General features: G+C 38.6%; 1 protein-coding gene across 1 annotated transcript in view; it reads right to left on the reverse strand.

Annotated features, from left to right (window-relative positions):
* Positions 1-13,760, reverse strand: part of LOC140151144 (ubiquitin carboxyl-terminal hydrolase 7-like) — a 42,209-nt gene extending 28,449 nt beyond the window's left edge. The window contains exons 1-6 of the mRNA XM_072173369.1: positions 12,378-13,760; positions 11,152-11,226; positions 9,574-9,676; positions 3,646-3,747; positions 3,011-3,081; positions 1,794-1,858 (exon numbers count right to left, since the gene is read on the reverse strand). Coding sequence (XP_072029470.1) covers positions 1,794-1,858; positions 3,011-3,081; positions 3,646-3,747; positions 9,574-9,676; positions 11,152-11,226; positions 12,378-13,326 — 1,365 coding nt within the window. The 5' untranslated portion in view covers positions 13,327-13,760. The remainder of the gene's footprint in view (positions 1-1,793; positions 1,859-3,010; positions 3,082-3,645; positions 3,748-9,573; positions 9,677-11,151; positions 11,227-12,377) is intronic.
* Between the last annotated feature and the right edge of the window lie 2,288 nt (positions 13,761-16,048).

Below are 16,048 nucleotides of genomic sequence, written 5' to 3' on the forward strand. Positions count from 1 at the left end.
ATCTGTGTTTTATTGGCATTATGGTTCACATGTTAGTCGCATGCAAAGGCTAGACCCCGAAGGTGTCGAGCCTACCGAGCGACTAACATGCGAACCATACCTCAACAAGACACACCCCATACCTCAACAAGACACTGATTATCTTTGGTAATGGTCTGTTTTGAACTGTTTAACTAACTAACATATACGGCGAGCCAAAATAAACAAATTTGTTGTAATGGTTTATTCATTTCCAAAAGACAAAATGGAAAAGCTGATGTATTATCTTGTAAAAGTTGAGGGTTTTTCACACAAAATGTGACCGTCCACGGCGAATGAGCCGTAAATTCCTCCCCTGGTCAATTTTGTTTTATTTCGTGTTTAAAAATAAACATCATAAACATAAAAATGGTATATCATTTGACTTCAAACGATATCCAGAAGCGGAGTTATGGTTAGTTAAACTTTGCTCCTTCAACAAAATTATAGCTTTTTCGTTTCTATGTGTGTCTCTTTTTCCACATTGCTGACAATAAATATCAAATAGTCATAATTGGCGGTCATTTCAAATCATCCCCAAGTCAACGAGGTTTAAGAAGGTTCTCTCATTGTTAATAGTTGGTTATGCATACCTATACAAAATACAATGCCTGGTAACCCACCACTTGAAAAGGATTTAGCAAAAGCAAACAAAGACCAGAGCTATTAAAAGTTCTATAGCCATCCAAGGTAAAAGCTTATCCACTTCAATAAAAGGATTATTGATTGGTGTTGTGACTATCAAAATAAGACTGATGTCGCGCCAGCTTAAGTGACCGATGAATACGATCTTCGTACACATTTTACACCATAACTCAGAATACAATTTAGGGAATTTACGGCTCGTTTGTGCTGCCGGGTCACAAATAAAAACACCCTGAGACAGGGTAATATTTTTCCATGTGTTCTGCGATGGAGTCTACGAGTCTATCTACTGACAAATGCAAGAATCAAATGATTCTATGTTGGATTCTATTCAATTTAAATTCACTAGTGTCCTATTCCACTGCAGAGTTGTATTCATTCCTTATACCTTATCTTGACCTGACCACGATTATCAATGACCTGACCATGATTATCTTGACCTGACCATGATTATCTTGACCTGACCATGATTATCTTGACCTGACCACGATTATTTTGACCTGACCACGGTTATCTTGACCTGACCACGGTTATCTTGACCTGACCAAGATTATCTTGACCTGACCAAGATTATCTTGACCTGACCACGATTATCTTGACCTGACCACGATTATCTTGACCTGACCACGATTATCTTGACCTGACCACGATTATCTTGACCTGACCACTGTTATCTTGACCTGACCACGATTATCTTGACCTGACCATGGTTATCTTGACCTGACCATGGTTATCTTGACCTGACCACAATTATCTTGACCTGACCACGGTTATCTTGATCTCACCAACATAATCTTGACCTGACCAAGATTATCTTGACCTGACCACGATTATCTTGACCTGAGCACGATTATCTTGACCTGTCCACAATACTTGATATAATTGACACTTTACCAGACTTTGAACAAAAGAAATACAATGGATAATGGAACAAAAGAAAAGGGCTAGATGTACATGTACTGTATATTGCACAGATATTTACATACATTACACTTGGGCACATAATGTACATCGAAACAGCATATTTGTAACGTGGTAATGATAATATCTATAATGAACACATCCACAGATAACATACTAGCTGAAATTAATGCTACAAAGATAAACTGCTTATTTTGCTTGATACTTACATTCCAAGAGATGAAGTGACTAAAACCCCAATCATTCTCTTTGCAATTAAAGAGATGCTGTATTCCTATATAAACAAACAAGAAAGCAGGTGCATTATGTTCAGTACTACGTATACTCCCTATTCCAGAATTTTTTTTTTAATATTTGGCCAATTTTTGGAAATAAGGGCCAAAAATATGCATTAGGGTGTTATGTTGTGACAATCAAGCCCAAAGATTTGTAATAAGACTAGTTTAAGGTTATGCATTTTAATTTTTGTAAAACACATTTTCTATTATCTTTTCAAAATTAGAGTAAAATATTAAAATTTGGGCAAATTCTTAGCCTGTGCAAAATTGCATGTTTTTGGCCCATTTTCCCTAAAATTGCAAAAATAATACAATTTGGTCATGGTTAATAGGCATATATCATGGTAAAGGAAAAGAGAGGTGAGAAAGAGGCAAGAGAAGGGAGAGAAGAAAAGAAAGGGCGAGAGGAACTGCAAATATCAGTTTAAACTTATGTTATACATAAGCTTTTTTTTGCTTCTGTATTGGACACGCATATACTTTATGTTTTTAAAGCAATAACTTAATAATAAGGCCTACAGTAATAGACTATAGTGAATGGCTTCAGCGCAATAATGTATGACAAGGCCCATGTGGCATGTGCCCCCCCCCCCCCCTTTGATGTGCTGTCACACAGTGTATTTTACCCATACAAAAATCATTCCGTAACGTGCATCCACAGATCACTGACAGTGAACCAATCATCAGCATTTGGAAAATTGTTAACCCAATGACAACACCTCAGGTGTACTCGCAAAGGCTTATGGGATTTACCGAAACGGTCCAATTTTGCACCCGCCCCACCCCTATATTTTTCCCCCTCTGGATCCGTGGCTACAGAGGGCATTTTTACTTTCTTTTAAAAACAGGAAAGATTCAATAATTCAGTTTAAACGACACCTTTATATGTTGATCTCAAATACGAGGACCAAGTAATAGTTTAGTATGAATTATTCATAACCGATCGATAAATTGCCTTACTTTGTATAGCGCACAAACCAACAGAATTCATCATATGATTGCATTGCTAATAGAAAAACCATGAATTTATTTCCACCCCCTACCATAACTCCATTCCTGCAAAATTAAGGAGCGATAAAACAATAGGGTGATATCACAGGTTGCGTGTGTATCAAATCTATAACCAAGACACTGTTACTGATACATACGTTTGACAAGATTTGGTCCATCCTTCTGGTTGCGCAGTCTAAGCTCTGCTGATGCTTGGCAAGACCATGCCCTAAAAGAAACAAACAATACCATGCAATAAGGTTTTGGACACTTGCTTGAAAAAGCCGCATTAAATTAAGTATCACAGGTTAAATGCCTATTTTTCCTGACTTTGTTAAAGAAAACAAAATTTAAAAATCTCTCATTTATGCAAATTAGCTCATTAATTATATGCAAATATGCAAATTAGAGGGCGGCTTCACTACATTAGAACATATTAGAACACTTTGACCAAGTGTCAAGGCAAAGCCAAAAGTATGCAAAATAAAAGTTCCCTGAACATTTATGCATTATTTTGAGCCTTTACAGTCATTTTAGCTCATTAACTACATGATTATTGATAAAAACAAAGAAAATATCAATTGATATATTATGAAAACCGTATGTCTGATTTGCTTCAAACAAAAGGCATATTGGTCAGTGTACTTACTTTGTCCTACTCTATTAACCTGTTTAAAACATGCTCAGACCGTTTTCTAGTTTCCAGAAAATACCTCCAATACCATAGAGAAGATATAGTGAGACAAATGGATAGGGAGAAAATGCACAAGCAAAAAAAATAATTATTTCTTACTGTGAATCTGAGTCTGCATTGCACCACAGAAAGAACCCAAGACTCTTTGGTGTCTTTTTCCTGCCTCGTCCATTGGATCCTTTTGGCATGGCCCTAATTTTCCTGTTGGATAAATCACAAAAAAAGTTGGGTTAAGGCCAAAAAAAAACAAGTTTGTTTCATGTGGCGTCCGCATTACGCTTTTGACGGCTTATTTTGTGTATTAGACATTTTTTTTCACTTTTCAAAGAAGAAGAAAAAAACCAAAAAAACAGAAAAATCACAAAAAATAATATAAAACACTACTGGAGTAAACATTTACACATTACACAACAAACGAGCATAGTGAAAAACTACTGGAGAAAACATCACACAGTTTTTGATTAGAGACTGACCGATCAGGTCCTTATCTGAATCGGCCGATCAATTATCTCTTTGATCTGCCGATTCGATCGCCGATTACCAGTTCCCCAATTGTAAACAATGGCTGCCATCACCGTGATTAAATTTAACCTGTATGTTGAAAGGGTACTTGTATGCAAAGTATTACCATAATTATGTATGCTCTGAGCACAAAAAAAACACACTCTTTTTTTTTTTTTTTTTTTTTTTTTTTTTTTTTTTTTTTATTTATAACATTTGGCACAAGGCCAGGCAGATCCAATATTGATTACACAATAAATTGAAGGATTGCCCTTACATTAAAATCAGAAACATTACTAGAAAATACATATAATCAATACAGAATAAAATAAAACAAAACATAAATTATGTGAACTGGTTAGAGGAGGTGGGACTGGATGGCCAATTTGAAGGCCTGGAGGGAAGAAGCATGGACAATAGCTTCCGGGAGATAATTCCAGATGGAGGAGGCAAACGGATACAATGATCTCTGGGATAATGAAAGCCGGCGGAAAGGAACTTGAACAGCGCTTGAGGAATTGAGGTTTCAGTAGACCAGGTCTGGGATGAGGCTGGAAAGGGTTGGGAGAAGAACAAAGATTGGCAAAGATTTTTAATAAGTGACACAGAGAAGCAACATCACGACGCTTACAGGTCGGAATCCAATAGAAGGTCCTCATGGGAGAGGTTCCAAGACTGAAGAATGACACGACAGGCGAATCTTTGGGTAGACTCAAGACGGTTGGTAAGGGTTATGTTAAGAGGATGCCAAGTAGTACAACCATACTCCAGAATGGGGCGAACCAAGGCCAAGTACAAAGAACGACGGATGCTGAAGGGGCTGATTGGAAAGATCTATGAATGAAGCCGATGATTTTGCGAGCTTTTCTGCATATGTTATCAATGTGAAGATTCCAGGAAAGCTTGTCAGACAGCCAGACACCGAGAAATTTCGCAGATGACACACGTTCAATAGGCAGGCTGTTAAGAGTGAGATTGAGATCCGGAAAAGGGTCCTTCTTAGTGGAAATGACCATGACTTTTGTTTTGGAGGAATTGACAGAAAGGTGATTAAGGAGAACCAAGAATGGATGGAATCAATGTCGGATTGGAAATCAACCAAGTCATCAGGAGCAGAGATAGGCTTGAAGAGAGTAGTATCGTCTGCATAAAGAACAAGAGAACTGTTTAAAGAAAAGGAAGAAAGACACAAGTCATTAACATAGACAAGAAACAACAGAGGCCCCAGGACAGAGCCCTGGGGAACTCCAGAAAGCACAGGAACAGATTGTGAGTCCACACCACGGATAGCAACCAACTGGGACCTGTTGGACAGGTAAGACCTGAACCAAGAGAGGAGTGGACCGGAAATACCAACAGCTCTGAGTTTATGGAGCAGAGGGCTGTGGGGGCCGCGGTCAAAGGCTTTGGATAGGTCAAAAAGAGCCATGGCGATGCTTTTGCGATCCTCAAGGTGATTGTACCATTCATAAAGAGCAGTTGAGAGTGCATCCGTGGTGGAAGACTTGGGTAAGAAACCAAACTGTCTGTTTGTGAGAATATTATTGTTGATGAGATGCTGTAAAACTTGACTATGAATAACCTTTTCCAGAAGCTTACTGCAAATTGGTTGCAAAGAGATAGGTCTGTAGTTAGAGGCAGCGTGAGGATCCCCAGACTTGAAAACAGGGATCACTCGAGACAGTTTCCATGCATCAGGAATACGGCCAGTTATGAGACTCAAGTTGAAAATATCAGAAAGAATAGGCGAGACAGTAACCACAGTGTGTTTCAACATGAGGCTTGTGATTCCATCAATCCCAGCGGCTGAGTTGTTGTTAAGCTTGGAGATTAAGGGGTGGATGTCATCGCTGGAACAACTGCAAAGAGAGATAAAGGAAGAAATGTCATAATGGAGAGATGGAATGTCAGAAATATTGGAGTCATTGAAGCATTCGGAAAAGAAATTACAAAAAATATTGGCAATCTCAGCTGAAGTGGTACCAGAAGTGCCGTTATGGTGAACACTATCAGGAATTGGAGATTTACCTGACCTGGACTTACAATAACTCCAAAAACGTTTGCTAGGAGAATCATTGTCAAGGAGATTGTCAAAGAAAGATTGTTTAGCATACTTAAGTTCATTACTTAATTTGTTTCTGATAGTTTTGTATTTGGCATAGAGTTCATCATTTTTTGTTTTTTCCATTTTCTGAAAAGAATATGTTTTTTACGACACATTTTTCAAGAAGTCCCCATTTAACCAAGGTGGATTTTTTGATTTGCATGAGACAGTCTTTTGAGGGACACATTCCGTGATAACGTCAATGAAAAAAGAATGGAAATGATTCCATGCACTATCAACATCCTCCTTTGGTGAGTTGGTAGTGGACAATATATAATTGGCCTTTTGCCAGTCGGCTTTGCTGTATTGCCAGATTTTGCGGCGTACAACGTCGGGTTTGGTTAGCTGAATATCAAGACTGCAGTGAATAACAGAATGATAACAAGCACCAACAGGAGGAAGGTGATTGACATTGGTAATCAAATCAGGATCATTACAATATATGTGATCAATGAGAGAGGGAGTAGTGTTGGGTGCGTGATAAGTTGGCTCAGAGACAGATTGATGGAGGTTATGAGCAGACATAAAATCAGAGATATCATTGAACAGATAGTGGATTGGTCCAAGAGGTTGACATTGAAGTCACCTATGACAATAATCTTATGGCTAGCTCCAATGGGCAAACCGGATCCAGAAGTAAGAGCTAAGCTATTGCTCAATATGGGAATAGTGTTTATGTTATGACGAGGAGGGCGATAATAACAGCAAATCTTAATATGGACACTGCCAACTTTGCACTCAACCCACACCATTTCACAATTTTCATCAATCAAATTAGAACATAACTTTGGTTTAAGAGAGTCATGAATAAGAAGACATCGCCACCGCCTCTAGACGGGGCGGTCATGTCTAAAACTTGATAGCAGTTATTCATAGAAAGTTCAGAGTCACTAATATTTTCGTTCAGCCACGATTCGGATATGCCAATAATCGTTGGTATAGGATTCAAATTGAAAATTACGTTAGTGAGTTCATCGACCTTATTGACTATGCTTCCTGCGTTCAACAGGAGCAGAGAGTGACAATTAAAATTAAAGTTTACATCTAAACTAGAGTCACTAATGTTGGAAGAGTTCAATGAGTCAATTGAATGATCAGAGAGAGTTGTATCCGCAAATGGTAAAACACGGGCGACACAAGGTGAACATGGTAGTGATAGTGAGCACTTCAGATGCAACAGATTCCCACAAACGGAGCATGATGAACGTCGGTGATCACGCCTGATGGTCCGATGCAATTGGCACAGGAAACTTTTGGGTTGTCAGGGCCTGGATTGGCCTCGATATCCCTTCGAAGAATAACTTGAAAGGTTGCAAGTGAGTTAGCATAGTAGGAATATCTACTCTTGGTAAATTTAGGCATAGGCCTAACAGTAACAGAAGCATTGTAGACATTAACTGTAGTATAAACTGTGTAACTGTCAGATAAAGGGCTTGAGGTGGTACCAGTAGTAGTTAGGTTATTTACCTCATGGCCACACAATGAAGATGTCCATATGATGAGCACAAACAAGGTGATTAAGAAGTAGTTACCCATCATTAAGAAAGGAGATTATTGATCCGTTGAGATTCAATCAATGAAGCTTAGCTGCCAGTGACCACTACAGTGAACAGTGCACAGTAGCCTACTAATACTAATAGACCAGCAGCACAGTAGAAACTGGATGAGAAATTAATGAATTTCATGGAGAAACGATGACGGATTTCTCCTAAAACAGTCCAGAACCGTCCCTGCAGCACACAAATTAGATGACCAAAAGTTAGCAAGCAAAGACAGTCACTATCAACCCAAAACAAGGTGACAGCAACAAGAGCATGTCAGGAGGCATCTACCCTCTCCAGGGTTGCCAGTTCACTCCCATATGCATTTAAAATACTGAATTTGACCATGATTATTATAAGCTCAATTTACCTTTTCCCCCTGATGTCCCAGTCCATCGAATCATTCGATCGCCCCATTTTAATATTGTGTTTACGTTCAAGTCAGTGTGAGTTTTGCACACGGCCCATACAATCTGACACGCACGTGTGTAACCCGGAAGTGTTGACTTTTGCACGCGGCCCGTAGCTCTCTCCAATCTGACACACACGTGTGTATCCCGGAAGTAAGAACTACAATTGAATACCTGAGTGGAAGAAGGGCCCAACTCCAATTTTTTACAAAAATGAGTTAGACCCAGCATTTTATTGCCAGCAGACTGTTCTTCCTTGTGTGTGAAAGATGAGCCAAAATTCACTCTCTAAATAGTCTTTCACGTACACTTAATCATGAGTTTTCATGGAAGAAAGGCCCAACTCCATGGAGTTGGGCCCTTCTTCCACAAATATTGATTAAAGAGGAATTTTGTACATCCATGAAATCTGCTTTTCACTACAATAAACTTTCTTGCTAACATATTACATGCTTCTACTTGTGCAATTAATGGATAATTACCTAATTTCTGTAGCTATTTATAACACATCTGCTTACGGAACTGGCACTTGCAGTATATTAGTGGAAGAAGGGCCCAACTCCAGCTCGTATTAAGACCTGTACCGTTGTCATGGAAACATCATATATAATTTCGAATGTATGTAATATTGTATGTTCATGTATTAAAGGTCCCCTGAAGATGAAAACATTCTGTCCATAAAACTTTTCCAAATATTAAGTTTTTTCTTAATATCTCAAAAACAGTTTTGATGGAGTTGGGCCCTTCTTCCACTCAGGTATTCAATTGTAATGTGCATGCAGGGAATTACCTGATTATCTCAGCTGCGTGCCTGAATCACGGTATGATTTTATATATGTTTATCGCCTACAAAGCTTGTTCTTTTGCTAAATTTCGCTTGATTTAACTAGTCTAATTCAAAGAAATATACCAATAAATGAATACTTATTAAGCTTCAACAATTACTTTCATGATATTGGGGGGTGATCGGTGCATTACATCGGCGGATGAAGGAAAAATCGGCCGATGCAGATCACTACCGATAAGCTAATAATCGGCCCGATACGGAAGCTACCGATCTGATCGGTCAGTCTCTATTTTTGATACCTTTTTTAACCTGCAGGTTTGAAAGGGGATCATAAATATTCTTGAATATGATTTTTTTGTGTGTGTCGGAGAGACCCACTGTAAATTCCCAGCAAAAAAAGGTATTTTTGTCATTTAAAGACATGGATTAAAGAAAAAAAATGCATTTCGCATTTGACTTTTTTGACCTGAGACTACAGGAAACAAAGTTGAATAATGCCTTGATCAGAAGGACATTCCTCGTATTCAGAATGCAATTCGATATGTCTGGTCTCCTCTCAGCTCCCACAAAAAAATACTGTGCAAAGTACCCAGGTATGTCTTTGCTCAGCGAAAGGTAAGATGTATTAATTTTGTAAAAAATTACTGTGCAAACGTTAATATCCAATTCCTTAAGGTGACTTACCATGGCAAATTTCTGACTTTGATGGCTGGACTGAGTGAAGTCTCCTTCAGTTTCCTAATGTTCTGTACAGTATAGCTGAATGTTGCCTCCAATCGGCTATCACCTGATGGCAGCAAATAAAAAGCATCAGATATTTAGTTAATATCCCACAAATATTGTGTATTACCAGATGATCGCGAGTATAGTCCCACCCCGCTTTTGGGTGAACATTTTTCAAAATTGGGGGTGGGACTATACTCGAATTTCAAAAAAAAAAAAAAACATTTTAATTTTTTTTTTAATTTTTTTGTTTTGAGTGTCCCTGGACCTAGATTTCCTAAATGTAGGATCATTCATGGTTGACCTAAAAAAAAAAAAAAAAAAAAAAAATTTCAAGATGTTTTGTTATTTTAATATAAAATTGATAATTTGTATTCATGTCATACTCTATTAATGATTTCAAAATGCATTGAATTTGAATGCATTTTGAAATCATTAATAGAGTATGACATGAATAACAATTATCAATTTTCATATTAAAAATAAAAAACATCTTGATTTTTTTTTTTTTTTTTTTTTAGGTCAACCATGAATGATCCTAGCATTTAGGTCTAGGTCCTGGGACACTCCAAAGCCGAAAAATAAATAAATTTAAAAAAAAAAAAAAGTTTTTTTTTTTTTTTTTTTTAATTTCTGAAATTTTCCGAAAGTTTGGGGGTGGGACTTTACTCGAAGGTGGGACTATACTCGCGTCAGTACGGTAATTAAATTGCACACAGATCTAAGTTGCAGTACTGATGCGATGAGATACTAAGTAATACTACATGTAGGGATTATAATTATTGTTTTATGAAATGCAACTTGGGGAGGCTAATACTATGTACCGGTACTTTATAACACACCTCCATCATCATAACAGGCATCATAAGGCCAATTCCACCATTACGGACGTTACAGACACATGCAACTTTTATGTGAATAGCACACATGTTTGCTGTTAGGATAACACTTTAATTCTTAGTATGCTACTAGTACACACTCTAATGTTCAATATAATGAAGCAATTTTGTTTTGGCTTTCTTAGTTAATTAGCTACAGAAATTAGAAATGAGCGTTACGGACTTTACGCGAAAGTGCCTGCCTTTTTGACAGATGGTACACATCCTTAAATCTCCATTCAGTTCTGTGTTTTATTTTTTTCTGTTAACTATATTGAGCAAGCCCTGACTCCATTCTTAAACATGAAAAGCAAGTTTGAAATTAATACTCCTGTATCGTCCTACACTGTTGATAGAGTGTTACGGACGTTACATTTTATCTCAAATGTAACGTCCGTAACGTTTTTCATAATGAAAAAAACTGTCAAGGTGCTTCCTCAGATTTTTTTCTTTACTATCTTGAAGTAGGTCTGACATCAATCTATGGAGGCATGATTAGCAAGTTTGAAATAAATGCTCATGTTTTGAGCAATAATGTTCCAAAATTTGTTACGGACGTTACAAAAGGCACTTTTGGCGTGGAATTGGCCATAACAGCAAAAAACCTCATAACAAACTTTACATCAAGTTCTACCGGACTATAAGTTTGTGCTTGACATACCATCTTCCATTGGCTCTTCTTTTTCTTGATTCTCTGTCCCCTCATTGCCCACTGTAACATCTGGGGCTGAGGTCACTGAAAAGAGTAAAATGTAAGATTATTATTGGGCTAGGTAGAATTCGCTATCACAGAAAATGACATATCCACAGAATTTGACTAAAAGTTCATTTTATTGGAAACACTGCAAAAATGTATAGGTAAATAATACTAATTAATAGATTAACAGTATGTCACCAGAAAACCAATTAAATTTATAAGACACATCCACTGCTGAATATATTGTGTCTTCAGTGACTTTCCTTTTTCTCTTCACACATCAGAACCATTACATGTACATAAATCAGCATGATCATTCTGCTGATAAGGCTAATGAAATGAAATGATCAGTTTCCCGTCACATTTTTTTCAGTGAAATGCCGGTACATGTATGAGGTCACAATTTCATTATTCATTATTTTAGACAATTTCATTATATTGTCAAAACTGTCAGCCCTATTACCTATATTGTTGATGAAAGACCATCTCAAAACCCCGGGGGGTCACTCCCAATATGGCCATTGTGGCCTGTACACCATTCCGAGATAATAAAAACGCGTAAAAAGGGTAGTTTTTCGTGGGTACGCAGTAGGCCTACTACGCACATATCGTGTTTAGGGTGTAAAAAATTTGGAAAATTTGAAAAAAGGGTACCCGGTAGCAAAATTGCAATTGCTAATAACGCGTGTAAGTGTTACCTATTTAGGGTATCCTTTTAGCCAAGGGTCAAATCCTTGTTTAGGGTACTTTTTTATCGCGGATGGTGTACAGGCTACAATGGGAGTGACCCCCCCCCCCCCCGGCTCAAAACAGGTAAATGCTTCTAAGATCATCATTACAGACATTTTGCAACAGATTGAGAAAAGATTTGAATTTGTTTTTATTAATAAATGAAAAAAAAAAAAAAAAAAAGCAATTTTGTAATCACTATAGAAACATGAGGTACGGTAATCCTAAAATGTTCATTATTTACCACATCCTCTACCCTACAACTAAGAAAAACTGCTGATTATGATCAGCAGGGGATGTCAAACATTTTGAGAGTTTCAATTTTGATTATTTCCATCTGAATTTTCAGATAATTGACTTTTTATGAAATTAATGAAAGTTTTACTTTTAGTCCAACTAAGGTGATGCGGGCGGGTGACAGGAAACTAAAATTTCATTACACAGGCCTAATTAGCACTTACATGTACATTCATCTGACGTCTTCCAATTTCCATGTCCAATCACTTTACCAAACAATGAGTCATCTACTTCGTCTGATCCTGGCTTAAACTCGAGGACCACTTCTGAAGAGGGCAGTTCATGACGCTGAACTGAACACAACTTTTCCATCTTACTGACTAGCAATTGCGATCCATGATTTTTCATGAAGATATGATCTGATGCTGTACTAACTGCACTTTGCGCTGCTGAATAAACACTTTTCAAATGAGCGACCCTATCTTTAGTGCGACGCTGTCCCTCTGAAAGTACTATCATTTGCTCTTGACAGAAGGTATCAACATGTTCTATCTTTTTTCTTTCTTGCGCTTTCGCTTCTGCTACAATTACTTCTGTACGCTTCTTAATATCCTTCTTTGTCTTCTCCTTTGCTGCTTGCAATTTTCGTTCCATTTCATCCAGTCGTTTCTCATCACTTTCTGCTTTTTGTACTTCTTTCTGCACATGCTCCATTTTGGTCTTTAAGGTTCCCTTCTGCTCTTTTGTGATGACCTTTAATTCTTTTATTTCATGTTGAGGTCTTTCATGCTCCAAAACAAGACAATCTCGGCAAACAGTCACACCGCATCTGATACAAAAGAAATGTTGCCTCTCTCCTTCATGATTTGGGCAGAAAGGGGTTCCTTCTTTCTGTTCATCAATATGCTCCTCATACTTTTTTACCATAGCTTTGAGACGGAGAATTGTCTTTAAGTTGGCCAGCCCTCCTTGTGGCACAATGGTGACATGACGACATTCTGGACATTCAATCGTTGGCTCCTTCTTAACCCATCTCTGAAGACATTGCAAACAGAAAACATGCAGACAATCCAACTCTTTGGGATCTCTCAGAAGATTAAAACAGATGGAACAAGTCAACTCTTCCTCCATCAAACTGAGGGAAATGCTAAGTGATGATGATGCCGTTGCCATGGTCGTTGACGTTGGTTCTAAATGATTAAATAATTTAAATTATGCCATGGTCGGTGACGTTGGTTCTAACGATTGCATCATGCATGCGTGATGCATGCAATGGATGCTGAAGTGCAACAACACTAACAGCAAGTCCCGACTCGAGGTTGCTCAGTCTCCCGTCCCGGCTCAGTCTTTCTGAAAATCTCCCAACAATGGACGTCGAATCGCACTATCAGTAGCACACACACTAGCACCCCTACATGTATAGATGAACTGTCATGAGCTTTTGCATCAACTTTATCAAGGTCCAAAAGCACGAACCAGACTAGACCAGATAAGCTTTAAATTTATATCGGAGCCAACGGCGCGCGCATCAGCTGGTAATCCATGTATTCCAACCGTTCAAGGTAGCTATGAATAATTAATCAGGTGACGTATTTACCAACTCCAGCGTTATGCCCCGCGTTTATGCCCACAATTCTGGTGAACATAAGGTCATGTAAATTGTTTGAATGTCATTTTCATACAAGCGGCTAGTGGACCCAGGGGTAACCTTGTCAATCAATGCTTATTCTATTGTCCACCAAAGAAAGCATCAATACGTTTATACATGATCAATCCAATCGATAGGCAATTCTCCTCTACTAGTTCAGCATTGATTGGTCTGCATGCTTAGCTTCATGCATCACCCTTACCAGATGTACCGGTAGCTAGTTTCATACATGAGCAACGTGTGAACGGAGCATTACTCGCTCACTCACCTGCACCAACTAACAAGACCTGTGAATTTACAAGACAAGAAGATGGAAATTACTCTTCATATGACTCTAATGCTAAATCCAAAGACTCGTATATGAAATCCACTGTCAGTACCAGATACCCTGCAGCTGTAAGTAACGCCAGGCCTCGAGTGCCCCCCGTAACAACTAAAGGCCATCATAATTCAGAAACTGGTGGGCATTACAACAACAGCAATGAAGTAAAGAGCCCCAAATCTTATAGGAGGCCGAGCTCAAGGAGGGACAACTGGTATGAAAAGTGTGACTCAAGTCGAGCCGATTATGCTGATGCTGATTTTGACATGAAATCATTCTATAAAAGCTGCTCACCTTCTTCTGGTGCAGTTCCAAAGAATGGATCGCATTACTTCAACAAACGATATATATCCCCCAAGCGCAAGGACGTATGCCTACTAAAACAACTGCCTCCTGATAGCATGAGCTCACAAAATGACAGAACAACCAATAAGCCTTTTTTAGGGGCAGGAAGAGCCTCTCAGGGCCGACCAAGAAACGGTACCAGCAGAAGGATGTTAAAAATTTCAATGCCAATCTCCTAGCCATTCAGAAGACTCTTGATTTTGTTGATGTGCTTGCAGTACAAGAACATTGGCTTTTCAACTTCGAGCAGTGCAAACTTGACCAGATTAATAAGGCTTTCAACTATTCTGCAAAGTCAGTGGATGATGACAACCCTATTAGCCCCTTTCAACGTCCTAGAGGATACGGTGGTGTCGCCCTCTTCTGGCGAAAGGAACTTGATGAGAGAATCAAGATACTCCCAGATGGAGGTAACAGGATCGTCTGTATAGAAATCAACACCGGCATTATAAAGTTATGCATTGTCAATGTGTACATGCCTTCCAGAGGCCTTCCTGAAGCTGAAGTGGAATTCTACGATGTCCTTGATGAAATCAATGAAATCATGGAGAAATATGATACTTCTCATAACATCATCTTGTTGGGTGATTTTAATGCCTCATTAAATCGTAAGAATCCCCTTGCCAGAGACAAAGCGTTCAAGACCTTCTGCAGTGGAAAAGAGATCTCTACTGATGTTCCAGAGGTGATTACCTTCTACCATAGTAATGGCAGAGATGTCTCCCAGATTGATTACATCCTGACTACCAAGAAATTCGAGAAGGATGTTAAAACACCTGAAGAGACTCCACACCCTGATATATTAACTCAAAACGTATCTGACCATGTACCTGTCTTCGGGACAATCTCGCTACCAAGCAAGAGGGAGAACAGGAGGAACAAAAGTAACTCCCCTATTAAAAGCCACCAAAATCCCAAAGTTGACTGGAGCAAGCTAGACAGATACAAGTATAACAGGCTTCTTGAGCGGATCAATCCTGGTGTAATTGATAGCAACAAAGACCTGGATAATGTCATCAATGACCTCACTACTCTGATGTTAACAACTTCCAAGGAATGTCTCTTGAAACCAGAGAGGAAGGCCAAAAAGTCCAACAGGGGACTTGATATTTGGAACCCAACAATCAGCAAACTGGTGAAAGTCAATAAGGCTGCATACTTCAATTGGAAAGAAGCCGGCAGACCTAATGATCTTCAGCATCCCGCAAATATCAAGAGGAAAAGTTCCAAAAGGAACCTTAGATCTGCAATTAGAAGATCAGTAAGAGATATTAATGACCAGAAGCTTACTGAGATCAGCGAAGCGCACAGCAATGACACCAAGCTCTTTCACAAGCTTATCAAAGCTCAACGGTCTGAAACAACCAACTTTACTGATGTTCTGATTGCGGACGACAAGAAGCTGATAGACCCAAGTGAGATTTGTAACGGTTTCAAAGACCATTTCAATAGACTGGCTGATAAAAGCAGTGAGTCAGCGTCTATGGACTACCCAAGTGACGGCTTAGGCTTCCGAAACCCAATTATTGAGAAGCTCTGTCATGCTAATACAAATAACATCATTCCAGTCACCAGTGACG

The sequence above is a fragment of the Amphiura filiformis genome, chromosome 4 (assembly GCF_039555335.1).
Source record: "Amphiura filiformis chromosome 4, Afil_fr2py, whole genome shotgun sequence".
NCBI classification, from domain to species: Eukaryota; Metazoa; Echinodermata; class Ophiuroidea; order Amphilepidida; family Amphiuridae; genus Amphiura; species Amphiura filiformis.